The 25268-nt window shown below is 33.9% G+C and overlaps 1 protein-coding gene and 1 pseudogene across 3 annotated transcripts in view; both read right to left on the minus strand.

Moving 5' to 3' along the window:
* GABRA2 (gamma-aminobutyric acid type A receptor subunit alpha2) overlaps positions 1–25268 on the minus strand; it is a 119940-nt gene that overhangs the window by 38267 nt on the left and 56405 nt on the right. For all 3 annotated transcript variants that reach the window (XM_057727565.1, XM_057727566.1, XM_057727564.1), the window contains exons 4-7: positions 15492–15712; positions 13551–13633; positions 8792–8935; positions 7604–7756 (exon numbers count right to left, since the gene is read on the minus strand). In XM_057727565.1, the coding sequence (XP_057583548.1) occupies positions 7604–7756; positions 8792–8935; positions 13551–13633; positions 15492–15712 (601 nt within the window). The remainder of the gene's footprint in view (positions 1–7603; positions 7757–8791; positions 8936–13550; positions 13634–15491; positions 15713–25268) is intronic.
* LOC130849028 (chromobox protein homolog 3-like) lies at positions 20546–21097 on the minus strand (annotated as a pseudogene).

Raw genomic sequence — 25268 nt, forward strand, 5'->3', positions numbered from 1 at the left:
TGCCAGAATTGTTCTAAGTGTTCCATGAATGTATGTGTGTGTGTGTTGATACCCTAAAATACCTCAAGAAGTAGATATTATAACCCCAGTTTTACAGAGGGATAATACTAAGGAAGAAAGAGGTTAAAAAGACTTTCCATAGCTCACCTAATTTGATAATAGAAGAGCCAGATTTTGACCCAAGATACAAATACACCTTGGTGATATTACAGGTTTGGTTCCAGACCAATACAGTAAAGTGAATATCATAATAAAGCAAGTCACACGGAATTTTTGGTTTCCCAGTGCATATAATTATAGCTATGTTTACACTATGCTATAGTCTATTAAGTGAGCAATAGTATTATATCTTAATTAAAAAATACTTCATTGCTTAAAAAACGCAAAGCATCATCTGAGCCCTCAGTGAATTGTAATCTTTTTACAATAGTAACGTCAAAGATCACTAATCACAGATCACCATAACAAATATCATAATAATAATAATAAAAGTTTTAAATATGGTGAGAATTACCAAAATGTGACACAGAGACATGAAGTGAGCAAATGCCATTGGAAAAAATGTCACCAATAGACGTGCTTGATACAAGGTTGCCACAAACCTCCAATTTGTAAAAAATGCAACATCTGCAAAGTGTAATAAAGTAAAGCACAGTAAAATGAGGTATGCCTGTACTCTGATTCCAGAATGTGCTCTTAATCATTTCATGATCTTCATAGCAAACAGCTATTTTTTCTTTTTTTTTTTCTTACTGTAGCAGAAACCACTGCTGCCAATCCAATATTTAGTCAATCATAATATTAGAACACTGAATTTATTCAGGGTGGCAATTTCTCAGACTCTCTGGTTAATGAGACCAAGTTAGGCTAATAATATATAAATAGAGATTATTTGAAAGGACTTCTGGGAAAGCTTATTAATGGCAAACACAGAGCTGGAAGAGGTCTTTTGCCCTTTTTGCTTACTCCTTCCTGTGAATGTGATGCCTGGAGCACCAACAGCCTTTTTTGGACAGTGAAGCAAAACTCCATGCTAAGGATATAAAAGAAGAAAGATGGAAACAGACTGACTGCCTAATGCCCATGATATTATCATATTAGTCTTGGAGCATCTACTGGAGGATTTTTTTTCACATGGAAAAAAAAGAAACACCTCATATAATCAAGCCACTATCTTTTGGATTCCCTAACATAAGCAGTCCAATTGAATCATGGAAATCTGTGATTTAAGTAGGAAAATGAGCAATCCAAACATATACCTTTTGGAGTTTTAATTACTCCAAAATTCATATAAGATAAGCAGGTAAGGCACTTGTAAATGCAATTAAGTTTGTATGTATACACTTTGCAGTATAAAGTATTTGAACTCCCTGTACTCTTTTACCAGACAAACATATACCCTAACGGATGTTTGTTACTTGGTTTTAGTTTTTAATAGAAAAAAATCTCTCTTCCATACTGCATATAATATTAAGACAGAAATACTAGGACATATTTCTTATATATAAACTTAGTCATATACTCATATGTTCATATATTTATGTATAGTAATATATTCATAGATAAACTTACTCATAAATTTGAAAAATGATTTGGCTTCAAATATGCAAACAGTAACTGGCAAACTCGTTATGATTATTCTTATATCTAGGAAGTTCTGAAGGATGTTAAGCAACTGAAAAGACCAGAAGCCACAATTTCACAATCAAGCTATATGTTTATAGAAACACAAAATGAGGTTTGTACTCTGCAAATACATTGTTTAGTCATGGGAGCCGTGAAAGCACAAAACCTGAGTTTTAAGGTTTAAGTTTCCCAGTGCTTTCTTGTACAGAGAGCAACTACCTCATCATGAAGGGAGTTTGGTTTTGTTCAAGGACATACCCCAAGCATCCGGAACCATGTGATAAATAAGCGCTAAGTATTTGTTGGTGTTGAATGAACTGGACGTGAGCACTCAGAGAAAGTCAAAGAAGGCTTTCCTTATCTATCATTGCAAGATATGTGGGCAGTCCCTTTCAAGAAATATCTTTGAAAAATAACAAGCTGCCTCTACAACCACAAAATAAATGCAATATACAAAACAAACAAACAAAAACTGAATAGATAAAACCCAATACAATGGAGCAAAGTCTCTAATATCAAAGGGATACACATTCTAATTTCAACTCCTATGCCCACTGTCTTATTTGCTCTGTTTTCTTATTCTATTCATGGCATGAATTCAGACCTCAAATGCTGAGAACGTTAGCATCTGTCTCCTAGGGTATGTTAATTTCTTAACTGTGGTAGTTGTGGTTGTTGTTGTTTTAACTTGGGAGGGTTACCCACCATAGAAGGCTTCTGAGGCAGGAGGAGGTCAGAAATTTAATGATACCTTGTAGACCTAATGTAATGATAATCAGCTTGTAGACCTGACTCTGGATTCAGCGAGAGAAGTTTGGAGAGGTAGACACTTTGCTTAAGTGACTGCTGTGCATCAGTCAGATGACGATGTTCAAACTCGAAGGGAGGCAGAAAACAGTGAAGGATAGAATGAAGGGGGAGAATAAGGAGGCTGGGCAGGTTTCAAATCTCATTCCAGATGGGATGTAGATTTATCTTTTACTTACACACACATATACACGTACACTCACATAGAATTATATTTATTACAAATTTTGCACAGAATAACTTGTAAAAATAATACTAAGAATGCTTTTACCACTGAACAGTTTATATTTACATGACAGTATGACTTTTGGGTCCCTTCAACCTGAATTCTAAATCATTCATACAAAATTTACACATTCAAGTAAGCCTGGATTTTTAACTTTGTATGTGTAATTTTTATAGTCAATCTTTAAAAACTTTTGTACATTTGCTATGGTTGAACCTAGCAGCCTGGATACTAACACATTCTTGTGTGTGTGTGTGTGTGTTTAAGCTCTTTATTAGAATATAATTGCTTTATACTCTTGTACCAGCTTTTGAGGTACACCAAAGTGAATCAGCTGTATTTATACATATATCCCCATATTCCCTCCCTCCAGCGACTCCCCCCTACCCACCCCGTTCCCACCCTCTAAGGCATCACCCATCATCGAGTTGATCTCCCTTTGTTATACAGCAACTTCCCACTAGCTACCTACTTTACAGTTGGTAGTGTATGTATGTCTATGCTACTCTCTCATTTCGTCCCAGCTTCTCCTTAGCCCCCTGCCCCCCCCCAACCCCGTGTCCTCCAGTCCATTCTCTGCATCTGCATCCTTATTCTTGCCCTGTCACTGGGCTCATCAATACCTTTTTTTTTTTTTTTTTTTTTAAGATTCCGTATATATGAGTTAGCATATAATATTTGTTTTTCTCTTTCTGGCTTACTTCACTCTGTATGACAGACTCTAGGTCTATCCACCACATTATATATAGCTCCATTTCATTCCTTTTTATGGCTGAGTAATATTCCATTGTATATATATGCCACATCTTCTTTATTCATTCATCTGTTGATGGGCATTTAGGTTGCTTCCATCTCCTGGCTATTGTAAAGAGTGCTGCAATGAACATTAATGGTACATGTTTCTTTTTGGATTATGGTTTTCTCTGGGTATATACCCAGTAGTGGGATTACTGGATCATATGGTAGTTCTATTTTTAGTTTTTTAAGGAACCTCCAAACTGTTTTCCATAGTGGCTATACCAACTTACAGTCCTACAAACAGTGCAGGAGAGTTCCCTTTTCTCCACAGCCTCTCCAACATTTATTGTTTCTATATTTTTTGACGATGGCCATTCTGACTGGTGTGAGGTGATACCTCATTGTGGCTTTGACTTGCATTTCTCTAATGATTAGTAACATTTTCTTTTTATTCACTAAATATTCATTTATTTATCTCTCCTCTATACTTAGACAGGTAGTCTTCTATTGGCTTTTTCTTAAACATATGCCTATATATGACTTATGCTATAAAATCTCTGTCTTTATTTACCTCAGTGCAATATGTTATTTTCCTTAAAAACTTTAAGAAAATACTTCATTATTTAATTTTATCTATGTTGTATATTTATATATAAATTTAGATATTTCTGGAATATCAACTCTGTCCTAATATTTCCTTTCTGTTATTATTATGTAATTTTACCTAAAACTTCATTTTCTGCCTTATTTGTGCTCTGAAAATCATGTAACCTTATTTTTCAAGTCATTTGAATGGAAATTCTCTCATATTTTTAGCCATATAAGTTTTTTTTTTCTCTTTGATTCAATAATTTGCAATTTTTTGAAAGAGATATCTAAGAAGATTCCTAAATCCTGGGAAATCCTTGCTGCACTCATTCAATACTGGTTTTTTTTTTTAAACTTGTGACTTAAAAATTATTTTAGAGAGACAAAACTCACATGATATACAATGAATTATTTTAAAGTATACAATTCAGTGGCATTTACACATTCACAATGTTCTGCAACCATCATCCCTCTCAAGTTCAAAACTTTTTTATCACCCTAGAACACCCTGGTCTTACTACAAAATCACTTCCCATTTTCCCCCCGCATCCATCCACTGGCAACCACTAAACTGCTTCCTGTCTCTATGAATTTGCCTATTCTGGATGATTCATTTGAAAGGAATCATACAATATATGACCCTTTCCATCTGCCTTCTTTCACTTTGCATGGTGTTTTTGAGATTCATACATGTTGTAGCATGTTATCAGTATTTAATCCTTTCTATAGATGAATAATATTCTACTATAAGTATATGTTACATTTTGGTTATCCATTCATCTACAGAAAGATATTTGGGATGTTGCCATCTTTTGACTATTAAAAATGTTGCTGTTATAAATACCTGTGTACAAGTTTCCAAGTAAAGATATGTTTTCATTAACAAATGAATATTAACACATATATGCGGAATATAGAAAAATGGTACAAATCAACCAGTTTGCAAGGCAGAAATAGAGACGCAGATGTAGAGAACAAACATATGGGCACCAAGTGGGGAAAGCAGGGAGGGTTGGGGGGGAATGAAATGGGAGATAGGGATACCAAATTGTACACTCTAAATATATGCAGTTTATTGTCTGTTAACTGTATCTCAATAAAAGTTCTTAAAAAAAAAAAAGATATGTTTTCATTATCTTAGGTAATACCTAGAGGTGGAATTGTTGGATCACATGGTAATTCTATGTTTAACTTTTTGAGAAACTGCTGAACTGTTGTCCACAGAGGCTGTACCATTTCATATTCCCCCAGCAAAATGTGAGGGCTTCTATTTCTCTGCATTCTCACCAACATGTATGTCCTTTTGTTTTGTTAATTATTATGGCCATCCTAGTATGTGTAAAATGCGTTTTATTATGGTTTCCATTTGCATTTCTTTAACATACAATGATGGACATCATTTCTTGTGCTTGTTTGCCATTTGTATACTTTCTTTAGAAAAAAGTCCATTCAAGTTCTTTGCCTATTTTTTAAAATCAGGTTTTTGGTCTTTTTGTCTTTGTGTTGTAAGAGTTCTTTGTTCAGGATATTAAACCCTTATCAGATATATGATTTGCAAATATTTTCTCCCATATATAAGTTGTCTTTTCACATTATTGATAATGTTATTTGAGATACGAAGGTTTTCAATTTTAATTAAATCCAATTTATTTTTTCTTTGTTATTCATGATGTTGATGTCAAATCTAAGAATCCATGGCTAGATCCAAAGTCATAAAGATTTAGCCTATATTTTCTTCTAATAGTTTTATACTTCTAGATTTTACATTAATGCTTTGTATCCATTTGAGTCAATTGTTGTATCTGGAGTGATGTAGGGGTCCACTTCATTCCTTTGTACATGGTAGTCATCCAGCTGTCCCAGCACCATTTGGTGAAGAGACTACTATTTCCCCACAGAATGATCTTGGCACCCTTGTTGAAAATCCATTGGCCATAGTTGTTAGTTTGTTTCTGGACTCTCAATTTTATTCGATTGGTCTATATGTCCATTCTTATGCCACTACCACACTGTTTTGATTAATGTAGCTTTGTACTAGGTTTTAAAGCTGGGAAGTATGAGTCCAGCAACTTTGTTTTTTCTTTCCAATATTGTTTTGGCTATTTGGAGCCCCTTGTGATTTCATATGAATTTGAAGATTGGCATTTCTGCAAAAAAAAAAGGCTGTTGGATTTTTTTACAGGTATTGAATTAAATCTAAAGATTGCTTTGGGGATAATTCCCATCTTAACAGTACTGTCTTCCAACAAAAAAAAAAAACATGAGATGTCTTTCCATTTAATTAGGTCTTCTTTAATTTCTTTCAGCAAAATTTTAAAAATTTTAGTGGACCAGTCTTTTACCTACTTGGTCAAATTTGTTTCTAGGTATTTTATTATTTTGGATACCATTATAAATGAATTTTTTTTAATTTCCTTTTGAATTATTCATTGCTACTATTGAGAATAAAATTGATTTTCTCCATTGATAATAAGAATATCTAACAGTTATATAGCATGTATTAAATGCCAGGCATTATTCTAAGAGCTTTACATGTCTGTGGTCTCAAAACACCATAGTATATAAGATAAATGTATACTATATTAACATGGCCTACAAGGACTTCTTACTAGGCCTCAAACTATACTTCTGTCTGTACATATATCCACTGACACTGAAACAGCTCACTGTCACTGAATATACTATATTCTTTCATCCCTCAATGTCATTTCACGCTTTATCCTTTTTGGCTAGGATTCTTGTCCCATTTCATCTGTCTGGGAAACTCCTACTTATCTTTCAAGAATTAGCTCAGAACTTAACTCAGCCACTTACTCAGTCCTCTTAGGGAGGATCCATGCTGCTGTCTTTTTTAATGGCTTGTATGTGCCTCTTTTATAATGATTTCATCTTGTGTTGTCATTATGTTTCCTGCTTATTCTGGTGCCCTCCACTGTACAGAGATACTTGAATGCAAGGACTATATTTTATATCTTTTTGCACCTTTAAGACCTGATGCCATATTCAACATAGCAGATTCTCAATAAAGCTTTCCTAGATGAATGAGTGGACCAAATACACAAAGGTGATCTACTTTGTCACAAAATGTGCTCATCTTAGTTCACATAAAAAAAATTAACTTTGTTATTAAACACACTACCAGTGAATGAAGGGATCTTTTTCTCCCTCTCTTTCCCTTCCTCCCTATTCTCTATCACTTAAAGTACTAAGGTCATTTTCGTCCATCTAAAAACCAAACCAAAGATATGAAATGAAATGAAATAATGAAATAAACATAGAAAGCTGAGAAATATGGTACTGTTGTCCTTTACGTTAAAACCTCTAAGAATATTCTCCTTATACTAACATGGAAAGAAATGCTGATAAGCAAAATGATTTAACAGAAAGAAATGTATTTCAGAAGATCTGAGAAATGTTTATATTCCTTATTAAGAATGTGACACTGACTTTGTATTTTACCTCTCTGAGCCTCCATTTCCTCATCTATGAGGTGAAGCAAATACTCCCTGCTGTGCACACCACAAATTATTGGGGTGAAGATCAAGAGAGATAATGCTTTTGAAAGAACACCATGAAACAAAATGTGCTGTACAGTGAAGTATGTAGTTATTCACTCACCAAACACAGTTCTTGCAGGCACAGATTCTCTGTTAAGCCAGAATGACACTTGGGAGAGAATGACAGTCATGATGCAAGGCAGATATGTCTGAATCACAAAATATCCAATTTTTCTTTTCAAGTGGAAATGAGCTGTCATTACAGTATATTCACCTAGAAGAAAAATTTAAGAAGCTTAAGAAACTGTAGTAGTTAATAGTTTGAACATTTTGGAAATGGAAAGGATTAGGGAAAGGTCAGTGATTTAAAAAAGGAAGGAATTTGCCCCATATATGACATGGAAAATATATAACATTAAAATGCCCACTTAGCATAGCAAGAGTATTGAAAAGAAAACTTTCATGTGACCAAGAAATTTGCTTGGCATGTGTACCACGTGGTATCTGTTTTTCTCTCTAGGTCATGCTTACTGACCAAGCGATAGAGAATTCATAAATGCTCGCTGATGGTAGATTATCTTACTTGCTCAGGTCCTCATCCCCTTTGGTACCAACCTCAAGCCTCTGCTTTGACTGTTTCCAGTCCAGTCCTCTCCAGCTCTTTAAAGTATTGATCTCTGGCCACATCTCCAAGACGGATCTCCTGGCCCAGAGTTTCTACTTTTACTCCTGTCACCGATTCTGAATGTATCAGTGTTAATGTCTGCTCTAATATGCTGCGGTCGGCTTTATCTGACCCTCATTGCTACCTTCCTTTCTGCTCTCTGGGTTTACATCGGCCAGATGTGAGATCATTAGTTCATACAGCTGCTTTTTCTTAGAAAGGGGCTCAGCTTTCCACCCAGGCCAGTAGTAATTATCCATAATCACGAGTTGAACAGTGATAACTTATCCAGAATAGGGGGAAAAGAATTAGAAAAGCAAGGAAATAGTAACACTGTTTAAAGGTAAAATTGGCTTGTCTCAAAAGACACACATGTTTTGAACTAGGAACATAAGTTAGACCAGTGTTTTTAAAATTTTAATGTACACCTTGGAATCTCCTTGAAATCTTGTTAAAATGTAGATCCTGACTTAGTGATGAGTCAGGCCTGAGATTCTGAAATTCTAAAAAGCTCCCAAGCACAGTCTATGCTGCTAGTTCTTAGACTCGAGAGCAAAAGGTTTTAAGCAAACGGACACACTTCCAATGACTTTAAACCATTACTTTTCTTAGGAACTAGCTTTTCTTTAGACTCATTTTACTAACCTGTACTGGATTTAATTGTCTCCTTTCCAATTGATTGGCCCAGCAGATCATATTGATTTAACCTAGAGCCATCAGGAGCAACTTGTACAGAGTCAGATGCATTGTATGTCCAAATGTAAGTGACCTCCGAGGTTGTATATGCATCTATAGGAAATGAGGGAAAAAAATCTTTTTAAGCATTTTAGTAAGAATGATCAATAACATCCAACATCAAAGGTTGTATATTTCATAGAATTATTGTTTACTATAAAAATTGATATTTACAGATCACATTTTTCAGGGCAAAAAAGTGTCTTTGAAATATACAACTTCAATATGAAGGGTGTGAAGCAGACCAAAAGAGACGCCCATGACCATAAGAATAATTTCACTGCAGTAACTAAGAGCGAATTTCTCTTTAGAGCCTGCAAAAATGACTGGGCCCTGAGATGGTTAAAACATCCTCCATATTCCCAAGGAAGTAGATGATGGCATTGTAGTAAATAGGTTATGAATGCCCAAGGCTCATTTAACCAGTTAATTTAGAAATAGCAATTGCTCATGAAATAACAATTGTATTCCAAAACGACATTGCTCTCTGGATATAAAATTAACTTATGTCCATGTGAGAATAATGATGACATATGTTCTATTTATTTTGGGTATTATTTTGGTAATTAATTTTGCAGATTTTGCTTCAAAATGTTCACCTAGTTAAGAATTAAATGAACTTGGCTATCATAATACAATGCATTTCATTACAATAATGAGAATTTTGCAGAATATGTAAAATAATTCAGAATGCTATAGTTTCACAAGTGGAAAACACTTTTTAAAACCTGTTCATTTTAAAATTAATTAATGCACACAGATCTCACTGGACTATACTTTCATAGCATCCTAATTAAGCTACAGCTTGGTAGGAGGAGACAAATCACATACAGACCAGGTGTAATTTTCTGATTTATTTGGCTGAAATACAGAACTAAGCAGAAGTGAGATGACTGCAATGCTGGAGGGCAGGCAGCCTATCTTGTCTCAGCACTTCTCTGGCCCTGGCATTTCCCTTGCGCCTGCATGTCCTGAGGGGGAAGAGCTGACCTCTCCATGCAGGCAGAATCTCTCCACAGCTGAATAAACAGACAATTCCGGCTGTACTACTGACCTTTCAAAGAACTTCAATGCACTTTTTGCTCATGGGAATGTTTAGAAATATTAGTTACTCCTGGTCCTTGAGCAAAACTCAGCATCACAGTCACATTTTCAACTGAGGGAGAGAAAGAACCAACTGTCTCCAGCAATGTCTCTGCTTCTAGCTCTCTAGGACACTGGAAAGCTCATTTACCTGCCATCTATATGTTTTCTAGGTTAATGCCATTGTTCTGGGGTGGTCCTCGTACTTACCTTGATCCAAAGTCTGGGATCATAAATCCATTCCCACTTAAGCATTAGTTACAATAAAGTGAATGCTGTGTCTTATTCACTGTGTGGTCTTTTAAAGACCTAGTACAGTGTTGCTTGATTTTCTGAATGTTACTAGTAAATGTTAATATCAGTGAAATACATGTATACACCTACATAAACAAGTAAATTATATTATGTGAAACAATTTTAGCATACTAAAAAAGTATATACACGTATATACACATATACACTTATACATACTTACACACATAGCATATCATTATATGTATGTATATGTATATATTTTAATAGCAGATGTGTTCCTATAGTTTGCATATGAATGAATTCAGTTGCCTTAAGGTCTACATTTTTATTAATTAATTTCAATTAATCATCGATGATTCTGCTGTTATGTATAAATAACATTGGTAATGCATATAACTAGCAATGCATTTGCAGATCATCAAGTGGCTTGTTTTGTTTTACCTATGAGTACATATCATGGCCTTCTCTTCAATAAAATTTCAAATGACACAGAATTTAATAAACCAAAAAGACATCACATGCTCCACTTTGTATCAGAAGGCCTCAGAGTACTCAGTAGTTGTGGATCTTAATAAAAGTTTTATTTTAAGCAATTATAATAATTCCACTTTTGAATTTTGATGTTTACCTTTAAACATAAATAAGAGAAATTGAAACTCTACAAACATGGTGACATTTTAAAGAAAGTAGTAAGAGACTGATGGGAGGGACACTATCTTACTCATATCTATATACTTCTCGCACCTGGCACAGTGCCTGTCATAAGGAAAACGTTCTCACTTCATTCTTGCTAGATTATTCAATAAACTCATAATATTTTAATGCTGTTATTTACTGTTATGAAAGATGGAAATCTGGATAGAAGCCGAAAAATATGTTAAAGAAAATGACTGATCCTTCCCATGCCTTTTATAATAAAAGTACTTATTTCATTTCTTTTTTTAAGCAGGAATGTGTTTCTTAGATTTAGGGTCTGGTGAGAGAAGAGAAAGCAGAAAGTTATGCAATACAGATTAGAGGCACTTCCTGGCCTACCAACAAACACATACACTTGGAAACCATTGTGATTTTTCAGTGAAGTATAAGAGGAGAGAAAGATAAATTTCTTTATAAATTCCAAACCTAGATTAGGTTTCCATTAAGTAATTTTATTTAATTTTACACAATAACCCATTTTGAATCCTAATCTGCATTAAACATCAAATGCATACTGACCGATTCATAATATTTGATAACCAAAACAACCCCCAAATTATTTTTAATTATTTTTATCCGAAGAGAAAATTTATAATTTCTTTTGGGATAATGCCCAGAATACTCTTAGATTTCCATTCAGGAAGTTTTAAATCAAATTAAACAGCAAGGAATTTTATAAAGATGCGAGGCAATAGAAATAACGCAAAACGAAACAATTCAAAATTGTAAATTAGTAGAAAAGATGCTTCTTTCATTTGAGAAAAATGATAAAGTTCCAGAAATTCCAGCATTTGTGGGGGCACAGGGGAGTTTTTTAAACAAGTGAGGAGTAAATGACTAGAAGAAAAAGTCGTGGCTGCTTCTGCCAAAATTTGTTACTCCAACATTTTGAGTTTTGGGTTGGTTTGTTAGTGTATCCTCCATGCTGGTGTCCCTACTATTAACACTATGTCTCAAGTACCTACTACTGGCAAGGATAAATAAAAGAATATACAACTTTTTTACTCAGTGTGTCAGAAAATAAAGAGAAAACTAAATAAAAAGTTACTTCAACAAAAAAATGCCTAACAATAAGCTCTGTGTGTTGCCTGCATCACTTCTAGAGAAAACCATATTCTCAAGTCTATGATATTACATTACTCTGAAGATGCACTCCAAGGGATTTTAAAATTTCATTTAAAATATTTTCAGGTGAATTTATTTCACATTCAGAATTGAGACATCATGCATCATTTATATTTGGTGTCTTAATGGCACTAACTTGTCCACTGAAAAATGCCTTTCCTTCTTAGACCATTATTGCACCTTGAATAAATCCTTTCTCTGGTATCAAGGCTTTTCAGTTTTCTATTTAATGCTATTTATGCAATGCAAATGAGTTTTTCTCTGCTACATCTGCTGTAGTTTTCCCAGCATCATGTTTACTTTGTATAACATGATTGACTATCTTAAATAATTTTCGAAGATGTGCCAGTATTGAAGTGATAGTTTCCATTAAAGGAAAAGAAGCCTTTGTAGTTACACAAAGAGGAGAGTCTCAAAGAAAATAGAGAGCTGACACCTTTTGTAAGATTGAACAGAACAAACAAGATTGAACTCATTCCACAAAACTATGGTCATCAATATAATTAGAGGGTTTTGCATTCATATTAGTCACCATTCTTCCCTTTTTTTCACTTGATCTAGTCTGTGGGGAGAAGACACATTATTCAGTCACACATATTTTTGTCAGGGGAGAGAACTGCATTTCTATTCAAGAGAATGAAAAATCAAAAGCTGCCTAGAATAGACAAAGATGGGGATGCCAGAAAGAGCAAGGTTTCTGAAAAGGTCAGGCTATGCAACACGCTCACAAAAGAGAGAAGCTGCTTAGCTGTGTCCGTGAATTTATCCTGAACTTGCCCTGAATGCCTTGTGGGCCTGGGGAAATCATTTGACCTTCCCTCTTTTTAATTATTATGGGAGAGCTAATGCTTCTGCTTGACATACAAGATACAACCTCAGTGAACTAAAGAACAGCCAAATGCACAGAGCTTTTTCTGAAATATTTTATGTACACAGAAAGTGCCCACATGTAGCAATCCAGCTACATCATTTCCTTTAAACTAATTTTAGAAAAAAAAACATTCCTTCCAATATTAGAAAGTAGAAAGATAATTCCAAAGATCCAGCATCTTTTTTTTTTTCACCTATTCTCTGCTGCCCTTTGCAACAGGCTGATGACTACTTAACAAGCAATAGAATCTATCCTTAACATTTCATTCTTAGTTGAAAAACAAAGTCATTTATTTTGCATTTTTAATGGGTTAGCACTTGAAAAAGAAGGTAAATGACATAGTCCTGACCTTGAAGGAGTTCCCAGTCTACTTTTTCACATGTATAAAAACACAGGGTATTCTTTATCAGCAGTAAAGTAAATGACAATTAAACACAATGATTAATATATAATGATATTTGAGAGTGCACTAGGGCTAGCCAATTGATTACTTGAGCGAAATCATTAAGTTTTTTATTTCTGCATCTTATTGGGCAAGTATTAAGCATCCCATCAAATGAGAAGAAAGTATACAATTAAGTTGTGCTGCTATCCCTGATTTTACTGACCCAAAACATGTACTTTCATCCCTGTACTTACAGCTGCCAAATTTCAGAGGACATGAGTGGGCATCCATTGGAAAATCCTCCAAGTGCATTGGACATTCAGCTTGAACTGTAAGCCTAAAAGTCAAAATTCCACTCTTTGTTTAAGTAAATTGGCAAGTCAAGATAAACCACTCCTTACTGTTGTCAACAGAATTAATGATGAGGTAGGACCCTTACTATGGCATCTGATTAGGCTAATTCACATTTAAATATGCTTTTGTTCTTTCACATTTAGGAGATCCTTCAGAAGACATTCACATCTACAAAATCTGAGCTCAAGATTTTGAGCTCAAAATCTGAGGTCTTTAAATAAAACAAGATTTATTTAAAAAACATACTTCAAGCATTTCGTACTATATGGTTAGTTAAGAAGTTATGTACACATTTTTGAAGGTTATTTTCCCTTTAACTTCAGTATTAATATTTGAAATCTTAAAGAAAAAATGAAAAAAAGTGTCTGTCACAAAAAGAATGCTATTTCTCCCAACATTCCATCAACAACCATATAGCAAAATTGACATAAGAATTCAGTAACGCACCCTTCAAAATTATGAAGGAGCACCTTTCAAAATTATGTAAATTATAAATGAATATCATATATTGTATATACTGTATATATACATATATACAAATATAAATATAGACATAGATACATATATAGATATATCTCCTAGAAATATCTTGCTGAGACTAGACTATTGATCAAATTATTGGACACAAGTTATGAATGTTAAAGAAATATTTTTTGTATCTACATGATCACATTAGAGTAATCATAGCAAATTTGTTATAAAGAAAATGATCAATTATTCCATTTCACACAAAGGTAGAGCAAATAAAAGAGGTACTAAATTGAACTTACAGGAGAATCTCTTAAGATGGGCAAAACAAATGTGACCAATTTAATTACAGCTTATACACTTCTAAGAGAGTAGTATTTAAGTAGAACCCTATGCAATATTTTCCCAAACCCTAAATTTCTGATCATTGTCTTAATTCACAGGACTAATTAAGTGTAAAATCAAGGGGGATACGGCATCTATATTGCAAGATTCAGAGAGAGAAGCAGAAAAAATAGCTAACTTCCATTTTAGGCAATGGCCAATTAGCAGAGAGAACTTAAGAGTATTTTTCTTTAAAGATCAGAACTTTCTTATTGCCCCTTCTTAAGTAACTTTCACAATTGAAATTCAACACTTGACATTTCATATGAAATAATAATACATCAAATGTTTGGAATACACATCTGTCTATAAACATGCTGATGAAATTTTATCTATGTTTTAAAGTCTTTATCAAACATTTACATTTTAGATTATACACCATTTTATTAGATTTGTGATTGTCTGCTATATAAGTAACTTATTTTAAAAGATTAGTTTCATGAGAAGAGTTAAAATGGAATAGTTAGAGTCAACAACTATATTTCTTTAGATAATTTTTTAAGATTGAATTATCAGAACTTGATGGTATATAACATCTCTGAGGTTATAAAAGTATTTTTTTCCCTTCATAAGAAGGATTAAAATATTAAATTAAGTGAAATGCTTAAAAATCACTTAAAATTTGATGGGATATTTCATGAGATAGTAAAAATAAAATGACACACTAGTATAAAGAAAAATTTAAATCATACTATTAAAATTGTACTTAACTAAAATGTAGTATGAAAAGTAAATTGCCAAAAAAAAAATCAATTCTTAACAGTTAAGTCAATTTTTGTTTTAACACACTAAGATGAGATTCAAACTCATAAATACTAATTTACCTTTATTTTTTAAATACCCAAGCATTTATAAAGCATATTCTGATAACCTCAATAACCTGTTATGAAAATGTTCAACTTGCTAATACTTGACAGCTAGGTTGGCTGGTTGGTTAATACATCAGTTCCTCAGTATTTAAAGGCAGCATATCAAATCTAAACACATACCTCATTGTGTATAGCAGAGTCCCATCATCCTGGATTCGAAGAAGCTTATTTGGCATTGTCATATTATGTGCTACCGATTTTTTCCCATTGTGGAAGAAGGTATCTGGAGTCCAGATTTTGCTCGCCATTAAATTGTTAAGTCGAAGAATGTTCATAGGACCTTTAAATTTTAACCGTTCATCTTTCCATTTTTGTCGAAAGAAAACATCTATTGTATATTCCTGAAATATAAAATAGAAATCTTTTGAAACTAACAAATGTTTTAGATATGAGAGAAAGATATTTTAAGTGAATTTTGAAAGATCATTCCTTTATCTTATCAATAAATGTTGCCACTTACAATGGGATAAAGCACGTGTATTTGCACAGTTAGCTACTTATTATTATGAAATGAAAATACGGCTTTACTACATCGTATAGTTTAGAACTACTTGGAAAGGGGGAGTGCTTGGGCAGGGTCTGAGTGGATTGTCCTGAATTATTTATCTCAAGAATGAATATGCAGGCAAGCAGGCATCCTGATTCTCAGTAGCAAAAAAAAAAAAAAAGGAAAAGAAACAATTATTAAACACACGCACTGTCGGATCTATATGACATCTCCTATTGCCAAAGAAACTGTAAAATATCTTATTGCTTTTTTAATCCTAAAATAATGGTGAGATGTCATATTGTTAACAAGACTGTCTTAGGGGAAAATGATGTCAATAAAGTTTATTTTATGAAATTGTAATAAAATTTGACAGGGTATTAGAATACTTAAAATACGAACATTTTGCAAACAAATGCCCTCAGGTTAAAATGTACTTTTAAATATTCATACAGAGCAGCTAGTGACCAATTCCCCTATTATCATTCTCCTATACTTCAGTTTGGCTTATTCAATCTCTTTCTCTCTCTCTGTCTCTTTTCTCATTCCCTACCTCCCCTCTCTTCTTGTTCTCTCTGTCTTTCTTAGGATAAGAGAATGTATACATTTTAGATGAGATGTATAATTCACAATTGTGATCAATACTGACAAGCTATTGTATATTAAAATTTTGGGTCAATGTATGTTTGTGCAAACACTTCCATGATAAAATAACTAAAATGTTCAGTTACGCACCTGAGATTGGAAGTTCAGAAACTGTCCTTTAAGCATAAGGCCACAGTCATCACATGTTTGAGAGTAAACACCTTAGCAATTGGCAATTTCACTAAACTAAAATTATGTGTTTAAAAAAGGACATTAAAAAGGTCACATGCTTATGACAATATCGAGTCATTTGTACAAACCTTACTCAAGCAAATGAAAGTAAATGACTTCCAGTGATTCCCTCAAAAATTGAATGGATGAAGATAATAAGTCATGTGGACAGAAAGTAAAGAGTGGCTCTGGGCTCCTAATTCTTAGTAGAAAATATCATCCTCTAATCCACCCTCACCCTCTATGGTTTAGTCATTTTTTTCTAAGTTTAATTTTATATAAGTGTAACAATTTTAAAAAAGAAAGCTAGGTTAAGAGATGAGTTTTTGCTATCTGATAAGTTTTTATGCAACTGTTTCTTTCCAACTATTGTTCCCCAAATCCAAGCCTGATGTGAACACATTGGACTTTTGCTTGTTCAGGCAAACTGAACATATTTTACAAGTTTTTTATAAATCTTTAAATTCAGTTTTTCCATTTCTATAAAATTACGGGATGCTTTATCTGTTTCAGAAGCTCTTGCTATAGCAGCAAACATTTCCTACAGACCCACCACATAGGAGATACTTAAGGTTTCCAAACTGTAAGCTTCAGATGAGCTCTTTTTAAAAACTATTTTTTAAGAATGCTGTTTTTAAGCCTTCACAGTGTCCCAGGTGTGCTCTGCCAACCTATGCAGTGACCTGTGCCTTTTTCTCCCCCGCCCCGCAAGCAGGTACATTCATGTTACGCTCTAGGCAATTTTAGTAATCTTCATCCTCGCCATTCATCAGATAAAGCAAGTTCCCCGCATGCCTGGGTCAAGAACTGTATTCACAACCACACTCCCAGTCCCTTGAACATCTGGAAGAAACCCAGTCAGTTGTCTGTGTATCTTCACTACTCATATACAGCTTTCCATTACTAAAGATCATATACTGCAATTATACCTTTGTTCCTCTGCCTCCCAACTAGCTACAGATCTTCACAAAAGGCACCGTGGCTTTCATTGTGCATTGCTTTGCTTTGTCTTCAGAGACATGAGAGTGTAAAGAATACTACAAACACTTTGTAACCATCACCAGCAAGAATCACAAATATTACTGATGCATTCTCTCTCCTGTGTATCCCTCTCAATCACATTCCCCTACTCTATGAGGAAATAATCATCTTGAACTTGGTGTCTATCATTCCCAAAATGGGCTTACGTATTTATTATATAAATGTATGTGTTCTGTGTCACATTTTTAACATTTATATAAATGAGATCATACTGTGGATACTTTTCTGACACAGATTTTTTTCAGTTACATTGTTGAGATTTATTCATAGCAATACATGTAGTACTTTGATTCATTTTCATTGCTACCTAGCATTACCTTGTTTTACAAGATAGCATCGCTACCTAGCATTACCTTGTAAGAATGTTTTACAATATTCCTCCTTTTTTCATGTTCTTTAATATTTTTTTCTATTTCCTTTGTCACTACTGTAAGCAATACTGCTATGAACATTACTACACAATACTTTTCGGACAAAGGTGTAAGAGTTACTCTAGGCCAGAGGTCGGTGAACTTTTTCCACCAGGGGCCAACCTGTAAGTGTTTTTAGACTTTGCAGGCCAGATGGTCAGTATCGCAGCTGCTCAGCTCTGCTATGGTAGTGTGATGGCCCCCGCAGATAACACTTAAATGAGTCAGAGTGGCTATGTTCCAACAGATCTTTGTTTACAAGGAGAGGCCATCAACAGGATTTGGCTCACGGATCATTGTATGCCCACCACTGCTCTAGAGTAAATGGACAAGGGGAGTTACAAAAGGTATTGCACAATCAATAACAAGATACTGTCAAGTTGAATTCCTAAGAGATGTGTACATTTATATCCCCACTAGCAATGTACAAATTTCTTGTTTCTCTACAACTTGGTATAGGTAGAATATTTCATTTTACCCATGACAGTTGGCGTGAAATATTTTACAGTGCTGCCATTTGGATTTTTCTATTAACTAGTAAAATTTAACACATTTTCATATGTTTATTAAACGCTCTAGTTTTTTATGGATTGTTTGTTCATGTCATTTACTCAGTTTCCCTTTAGGTTGTCTTTTTCTTATTGTTACAGAAATTCCTCATATTTTCTACATACAAATATTTTAGAAAACACAGAACTCAATAAGAATTATAATAAAGATCATAAAGGTATAAAATATCATAAATATACCCCTGTATGTTTCTTTTAAACATGTCAAAGTTCTGCTTTTAATATATAGGTCCTGGAATGACTGTATATCATATGAGATACAGATCCAAATATTTTTTTTCAAATGGAAAACAGCTTTCTGGTACCATTTATTGACTGGCCCATCTTTCCCCACAGCTCAGCAATGGCACTTCCTTCATGTATCTAGTGTTCATGTAGGCACAGATCTGTTTCTGTTTAGTTTTCAGTCGAAGACATTTTATTCTTTCTATCATGGCTTTTCTTTTTCTTTATGTGGGAGATACTGTGAAGTATGTTTTTATGTTTCCAAATATATTGGTTTCTTTTACTTATGTTTTTGTCATTGATCTTTAATTTTACTGCTTTGTGATAAAAGAGTATGCTCTGAAGATACCAATAATTTTCAATTTATTTAACATAGCTTAAGAAAAATTTTTGTTGAATCTGACCATTTCCATCTTTTTTCTTTTTAAACAAATATAAAACCATTTATTGACCACTGTTCACCAGTATTTACAATGAAGTAAACAATATACAGTTGAATAACATTCTGATTACTACAAAGATATTGTTTTCCCTGGCTTCTGCTGAACCAGTAACCCCAAATACTGAGAAGACTGAGCGTACATGTAAGAAATGGGTTGGGGTAAAGTTTGAAAAAAACATGCAGATCAAGTTTAGATTAGAAGGTTTGTTTACTCATTCATTCCTGCAGATCCTATATTGCCAACATCTCTAACCATCTGATTAGGTTTCCATGAACAAGCCTGAGACATTACCTGTGTCACAGCGTTTCAGTAAATATAGCACAAGGATTTCAACTTCTTGTAAAACAATGGTTCACCAAAAGGAACCTTTAAATGTCCGTTTAACTAAGTCTTGCTTAGCTAATTAAAACATACCAGATATTTTCCAGTTTTTTCATTTGGGTGGGGAGGTTGTTGATAGTGATGAAATTTTCCTTTTAGGGGTTTTGCATATAAAAGTACATTTATATGACTGTAGATATGGATGCAGATTCTGATAGGACTGCTTTAAAAAATTATCCAATTTAAACTGTTTACATTAATTTGTCTACTTAATTACAAAATTATTTAATTTGAAAGGTTAAGACTTAAATTTTTTATCTTAAGTTGAAGTGATTTCTTATACTGCTCAAAATGATGGAATCCCAGAAACATGGGCTTATTCATGGTTGTGAAAAGCTGTTTTTGTTTTGGTAAATGTATTTAAACAACAACAACAAAAAACCCCAAACCATTTACATATATATTTTATGTACACACATACAAAAAAACCCAGAATGGTCCTTAGGCATATATGAGTTAAATGCAAATTCTAAATTCTGATTGAGTAATTAATGACTATGGAGACTTCCCCCAGCATTTAGAAAAACTGTTCTCTAATGCAGAAGAAATAACATACCGTGGTATCAAATGTTCTTTTCTGCTAAAGGAAGCAACTACAGAAAGCTCTTATTTGTTCAAAGTAACCAGTGCTACAGATGCAAAAAACAAAACAAAAACCCAATTTCCCCACTACTACTTCACAAGAACATATCAAGCTTGATTTTCATCAGAATGTAGTTATTTCTTCACACTAATAAATCAAAAAACCAAGACACAGATTTTATATATATATATAAATATACATAAAAAGCAATGCAAACAATTATCGAGCTTCATCTTCTGGACAAGAATGCCAAGTTAGTCTCTCCTCTTAAAAAGCAATTACAATTTGAGGACACTTCATATTTGCCTCTTTTGCCAGCACCAAGTCCGCCTCATCTGAATCCTTCCATTTCATGAGAAACATCAATTCTCCACTGCTGTCTGTGGCACCAATTATTCATTCTGGATCAAGACCTCTGGCAAAACCTCTTGGTTTATCAGCAGCATCTCTTTTCTTCTTTGATTTGCTATCATCAGATGCACTGTCAGATAAAGATTTTCTTTTTGTTCCATCTTTTCCTTTACCAGCTTTTTGAGAATTAAGAAATGCTTCAATTAACTCTGGACAATCTAAATGTTCTTCAGGTTCCCAAGTATTGTCTGCATCTGTAAATCCCTTCCACTTCAGGAAATACTCCACCTTCCCATTCGCTACACGTTGGTCCAGTACTTTTTCTACTACAAATTATTCAGGTTCTGCCTCTTCAACTTTTTTACTCTTCCCATTCTGCTTCTTTCCCATTTTTTGCAATGTACTTTTATTGGAGGCCATCTTTTGTTGCAGACTTGAAGAGCTGTTATTCACCGCTTCCGAGCTGCTCCGCGTCCCGGGTCTGCGGCGTCTCCCTCCATCTTTTAATGGTAAGATAATTCAGTTCATTTACATTTAATGTGATTACTAATATTTTGGATATGCACCCAGGCTATATTGTTTTTAGCAGTGACAAAATGATGAGCACAGATGGGATAACATATAGATGTTTCATGATTAATTGATTAAAATAAATAACTAGAAAATTATGGAAGAGGAATAATAAATGAACACAGATACACACACACACACAATGAGTAGAGGGAGATAAAAGTAACAAACTAAGAGAAAAGAAAATTTAAAAAGCATATAGAGATTAACAGTGTCAATAGTGGTGAAATATCTTGAACGCTTAGTAGAAAGAAAGTTCAGAAGCCAAAATGCAATGGGTTGAGGAGTAAATAGAGCAAACACATGGGAAAAAGTAAAGTATAACGTATTCTTTTCCACTCCTGATTTTGTAAAAAGCCATTAAGGGAAATCAGAGTTTAACCAGTAAAATCTACAGCTAGCTTATATCATTTAGCTATTGCCATGTTAAAAAAAAACAAAAACAAAAACACCTAATTGCAGTAGTTTAAAATCACAACCATTTATTATTAGCTGATAAGACTGAAGGTGAGTTCATCTCACCTGGACTCAGCTGATCTCAGCTGTTCTTGTTCATGTATCTGTGGATTAGGTGGCCATTGGCTGATCTGATCTGTTACTGTGTAGAGACATTGGGAAAACTCATCTCTACTCCAAGTGTCTCTCATCCTACTTCAGGGACCACTGGTCTACCCTGCACTTATGTTTCTCATGATGATGGCAGAAGTACAAAAGAACAACCCCCAAAGCACAAGCCCATTTCAAGTCATTGCTTGTGTGATGTCTGTTAACAACCTGTGGGCCAAAGAAAGTCACATCATTGAGCTGAGTGACAAATACTTTAGCAGGTCATCTCATTCTCAGTGGGAAGGCATTACAAAGTTAATGAAAAAAGATGTAGATATTGAAAGGGGTGAAGCATGGGTACCATCATTGTAGCCTATCACACTAGTTCTCTGTGAGAGAAAAATAAAAGATTTTTGTGAATGAATAAAGAATTTGAAACAGCTGAAATTTCATCACGTGATTCCATTGAAAGTTACATAGGTCTAGTGTCTGGGGGGCAGGCTGTTTATAACTTAGTAAGTATAACTGTAATCAACTGTATTGTACCTAAATTAAGTGAGGGCCTGTGAGCAGAAGCAAGATTATCAGCTTAGAGAAGTGGTTTACAAAGTGGTGTATGTAAGTAGGGTATGTAATCCATTTGGGTGTGGGAAGAAAATATTCTGCTTTTCTACAGAATTCTTATCTAAATATAAGAAGTAAATTAAGCTTTGCTAATAATATATGGAATGATATTGGCAATCTCCTTACGTCCATAAGTAGATGATGGTCATGCATGAAAGGCATCCTATGGGAAGAGAAGAAGCCACAGCAGGGAATGGTCAAGGGATGCTGAATTCATTTGCTTTCAGTGTACAGTGATTTCTACTCAGGTGAATTTTTAGGTTATAATAACTAGTTTTGATTAAATTAACTCTAGTGAAAATAGATGGCTGACTTAAAAATTATTGCTAAATGACACCATGGATTGAAGAAAACACTAATAATTACACAAGCACAAGTGGAAAATAAGAAAGGATATCACTTCTATGCCTAATATGAGTTCTGCATTAGCCACATAAAGAATGATAAACTAATCAACTCTACAAAGAAATATGCAAAAGCAAATTCTTAATTTTCAATAAAGATACTTAAAATACACCCACTACATTTAGTGATGAGCTTCATCTGAAGCACATGCTGTACCATGAAATACCAGTTAATGATAGCATAAGGACATTGCAAATAGTAAGTTGTTTTGAAAACCAAACATCCTGAACATGAACATGAACATCTAAAATTGGTGGATGGGTTTTTTAAAAATTGGCATGATGGTTCAGTAGTCAGTAGCCAATGATGCACTTCTTAAATTTGAATTTGTATATCTTTTTCATCTACAACAGTCATTAAGATAAGTATTAAAATAATATGAATTTAGAATCAGACTTCTGATTGCTATATTATAAAGTATCAAAGAAAGATACTGAAAAAGAATAAAGCACATTTAAACATATTAATCTCTAAAATATTCTCATGAATAGAAATCTTAGGAGTAAAAATAAATCTATTTTAATAACTACATAATAATTATTCCTGAAAATAATATGTATTTTAACTTTATCTCATTCCAATTTCTGCTTTTGTGCTTCTCAGAATACTTTAATATATTAGTACAAAAGCATACAGATACAGACATATAGATACATAAACAAATACATACAGTTGATTCACTAGTTTTTGTGGTTTTGCTTTCAAGATTAAAATAACAGGGAAAGGAGACATTTCAATCAAATAATATTCATTTCATATCCACTAAGTTACGATAGGATTTCCAAAAAGATTATTTGCATGTGATTCCTTTAAATGCCCATCCAACACATATTCTCAGTCCTTGATAAGAATATTCTTGAAAGGTTTCTTAAAATAAACCTCAAGTTTGTCATGAGTATATACTAATGTAGTAATTACTGGATTTGTGTGTTACAAGAAACTTGCCAGAGAAGTAGAAAACAATGCAACTTCTTCATACAAATAAGACTTAGTCCCTTGAACCGAGGTTTCTAAAAGAAATAAATAACACCAAGATCAACTACAAAATCGCTCAGAGAATACACAAACAACTAAGAAGTAAGTTTAGAAAGAAACCAAAAAAATTCCTGAGGACATATCAGCGGGCAACTATCCTCTGGCTGTGTACAGAACACAAGAGACTGTTAACTGAGACTGAAAAGTTGAGGAATTCATACCCTTCAAAATTTGAAAAGGCTTTATGGGAAGTTTAATCCAACTTCTCCTTTTTATAGATGGGATTATAGATAAATTTAGTGACTGCCCTGTTTCCAAGCTTGTGAGGGCCAGCACCCAGACAAGGATGTGGTATCCAGCCCAATGTTTTTACTACCACTAAGCTTTATTTCCATAAAATGTATTGCAAACAAGGAAATCACTCTCTATTGCACAGTTTATTGAATAAACATGATTTCAAGGACACACTGACTTAGTGAAGACAGCATATTTTTTAGTGCTTGGCTACATTAATTATAAGTCAGTGCTTGTAGCCAATTTCTGAAGAATTACATCTACTCACTAAAACATAACCAAATTGCAGGACTGCTCTTGGAGTGATTTCTCATTTACTTTGATTCACTGAGTGTATTTTTTAAATTTTTTTATTTTATTTTATTTTGGCTACGCTGCACAGCCTGTGGGATCTTAGTTCCCCAACCAGGGGTTGAACCCAGGCCCTTGGCAGTGAAAGCACCGACTCCTAACCACCGGACAGTCAGGGAATTCCCTACTGAGTGTATTTTAAAGTACCAACATTCATTTCATTACCCTTTTGCTATTAAAGGCTAGTCTCCTCTGAGTAAGTTCCCATCAGTTTGTTTCTTCAGTAATGAAGAAAAATGTGTTTTGTGAAGCAGGTATGTAGCAACTAAAGAAATAACACCCTGACACTATACAAGAGTGGATAAGCTCTAACACTTTCAGGTGGTACTCAAAGGGGAATGAACCAGGAATTTAGCTGGGTATTAGCGTTGCAAAAATTGCAAAAAGAGAAAAGCTTAGGAACAGATCAGCAGTGTCAATAAACCCAATTAGTACAGATCATAAAACCTTATCATGCAAAGAATTTCACACAAACAGACTGCAGACTACCACAGCTACTGCATGTTCGGCTATTGTGCAGGCAAGATGCCTGGGATTTCTTTTGGAACTAGATGCCTGGCAAGTTTACAAACAAATTAGAAACTGATACTAAAGATTCAGATTCTAACAGTAAATTATTAAAATATATCTAATCAAAGTCCTTAAAATGATTAATAGAATATGTTAATTGCAATTCACTTTGATATACTTTGCTATTTAAAATTCATAATAACCTTATTAAATATGCAGAAATATTCCCATTTCACAGGTGGGGAATACTTCAGAAGCCATATTCATTAAAAAAAGAGAAAGAAAGACACAATTTGAACTCAAACCTCCTGATCCT

The sequence above is a fragment of the Hippopotamus amphibius genome, chromosome 3 (genome assembly GCF_030028045.1).
Source record: "Hippopotamus amphibius kiboko isolate mHipAmp2 chromosome 3, mHipAmp2.hap2, whole genome shotgun sequence".
Classification (NCBI taxonomy): Eukaryota; Metazoa; Chordata; class Mammalia; order Artiodactyla; family Hippopotamidae; genus Hippopotamus; species Hippopotamus amphibius.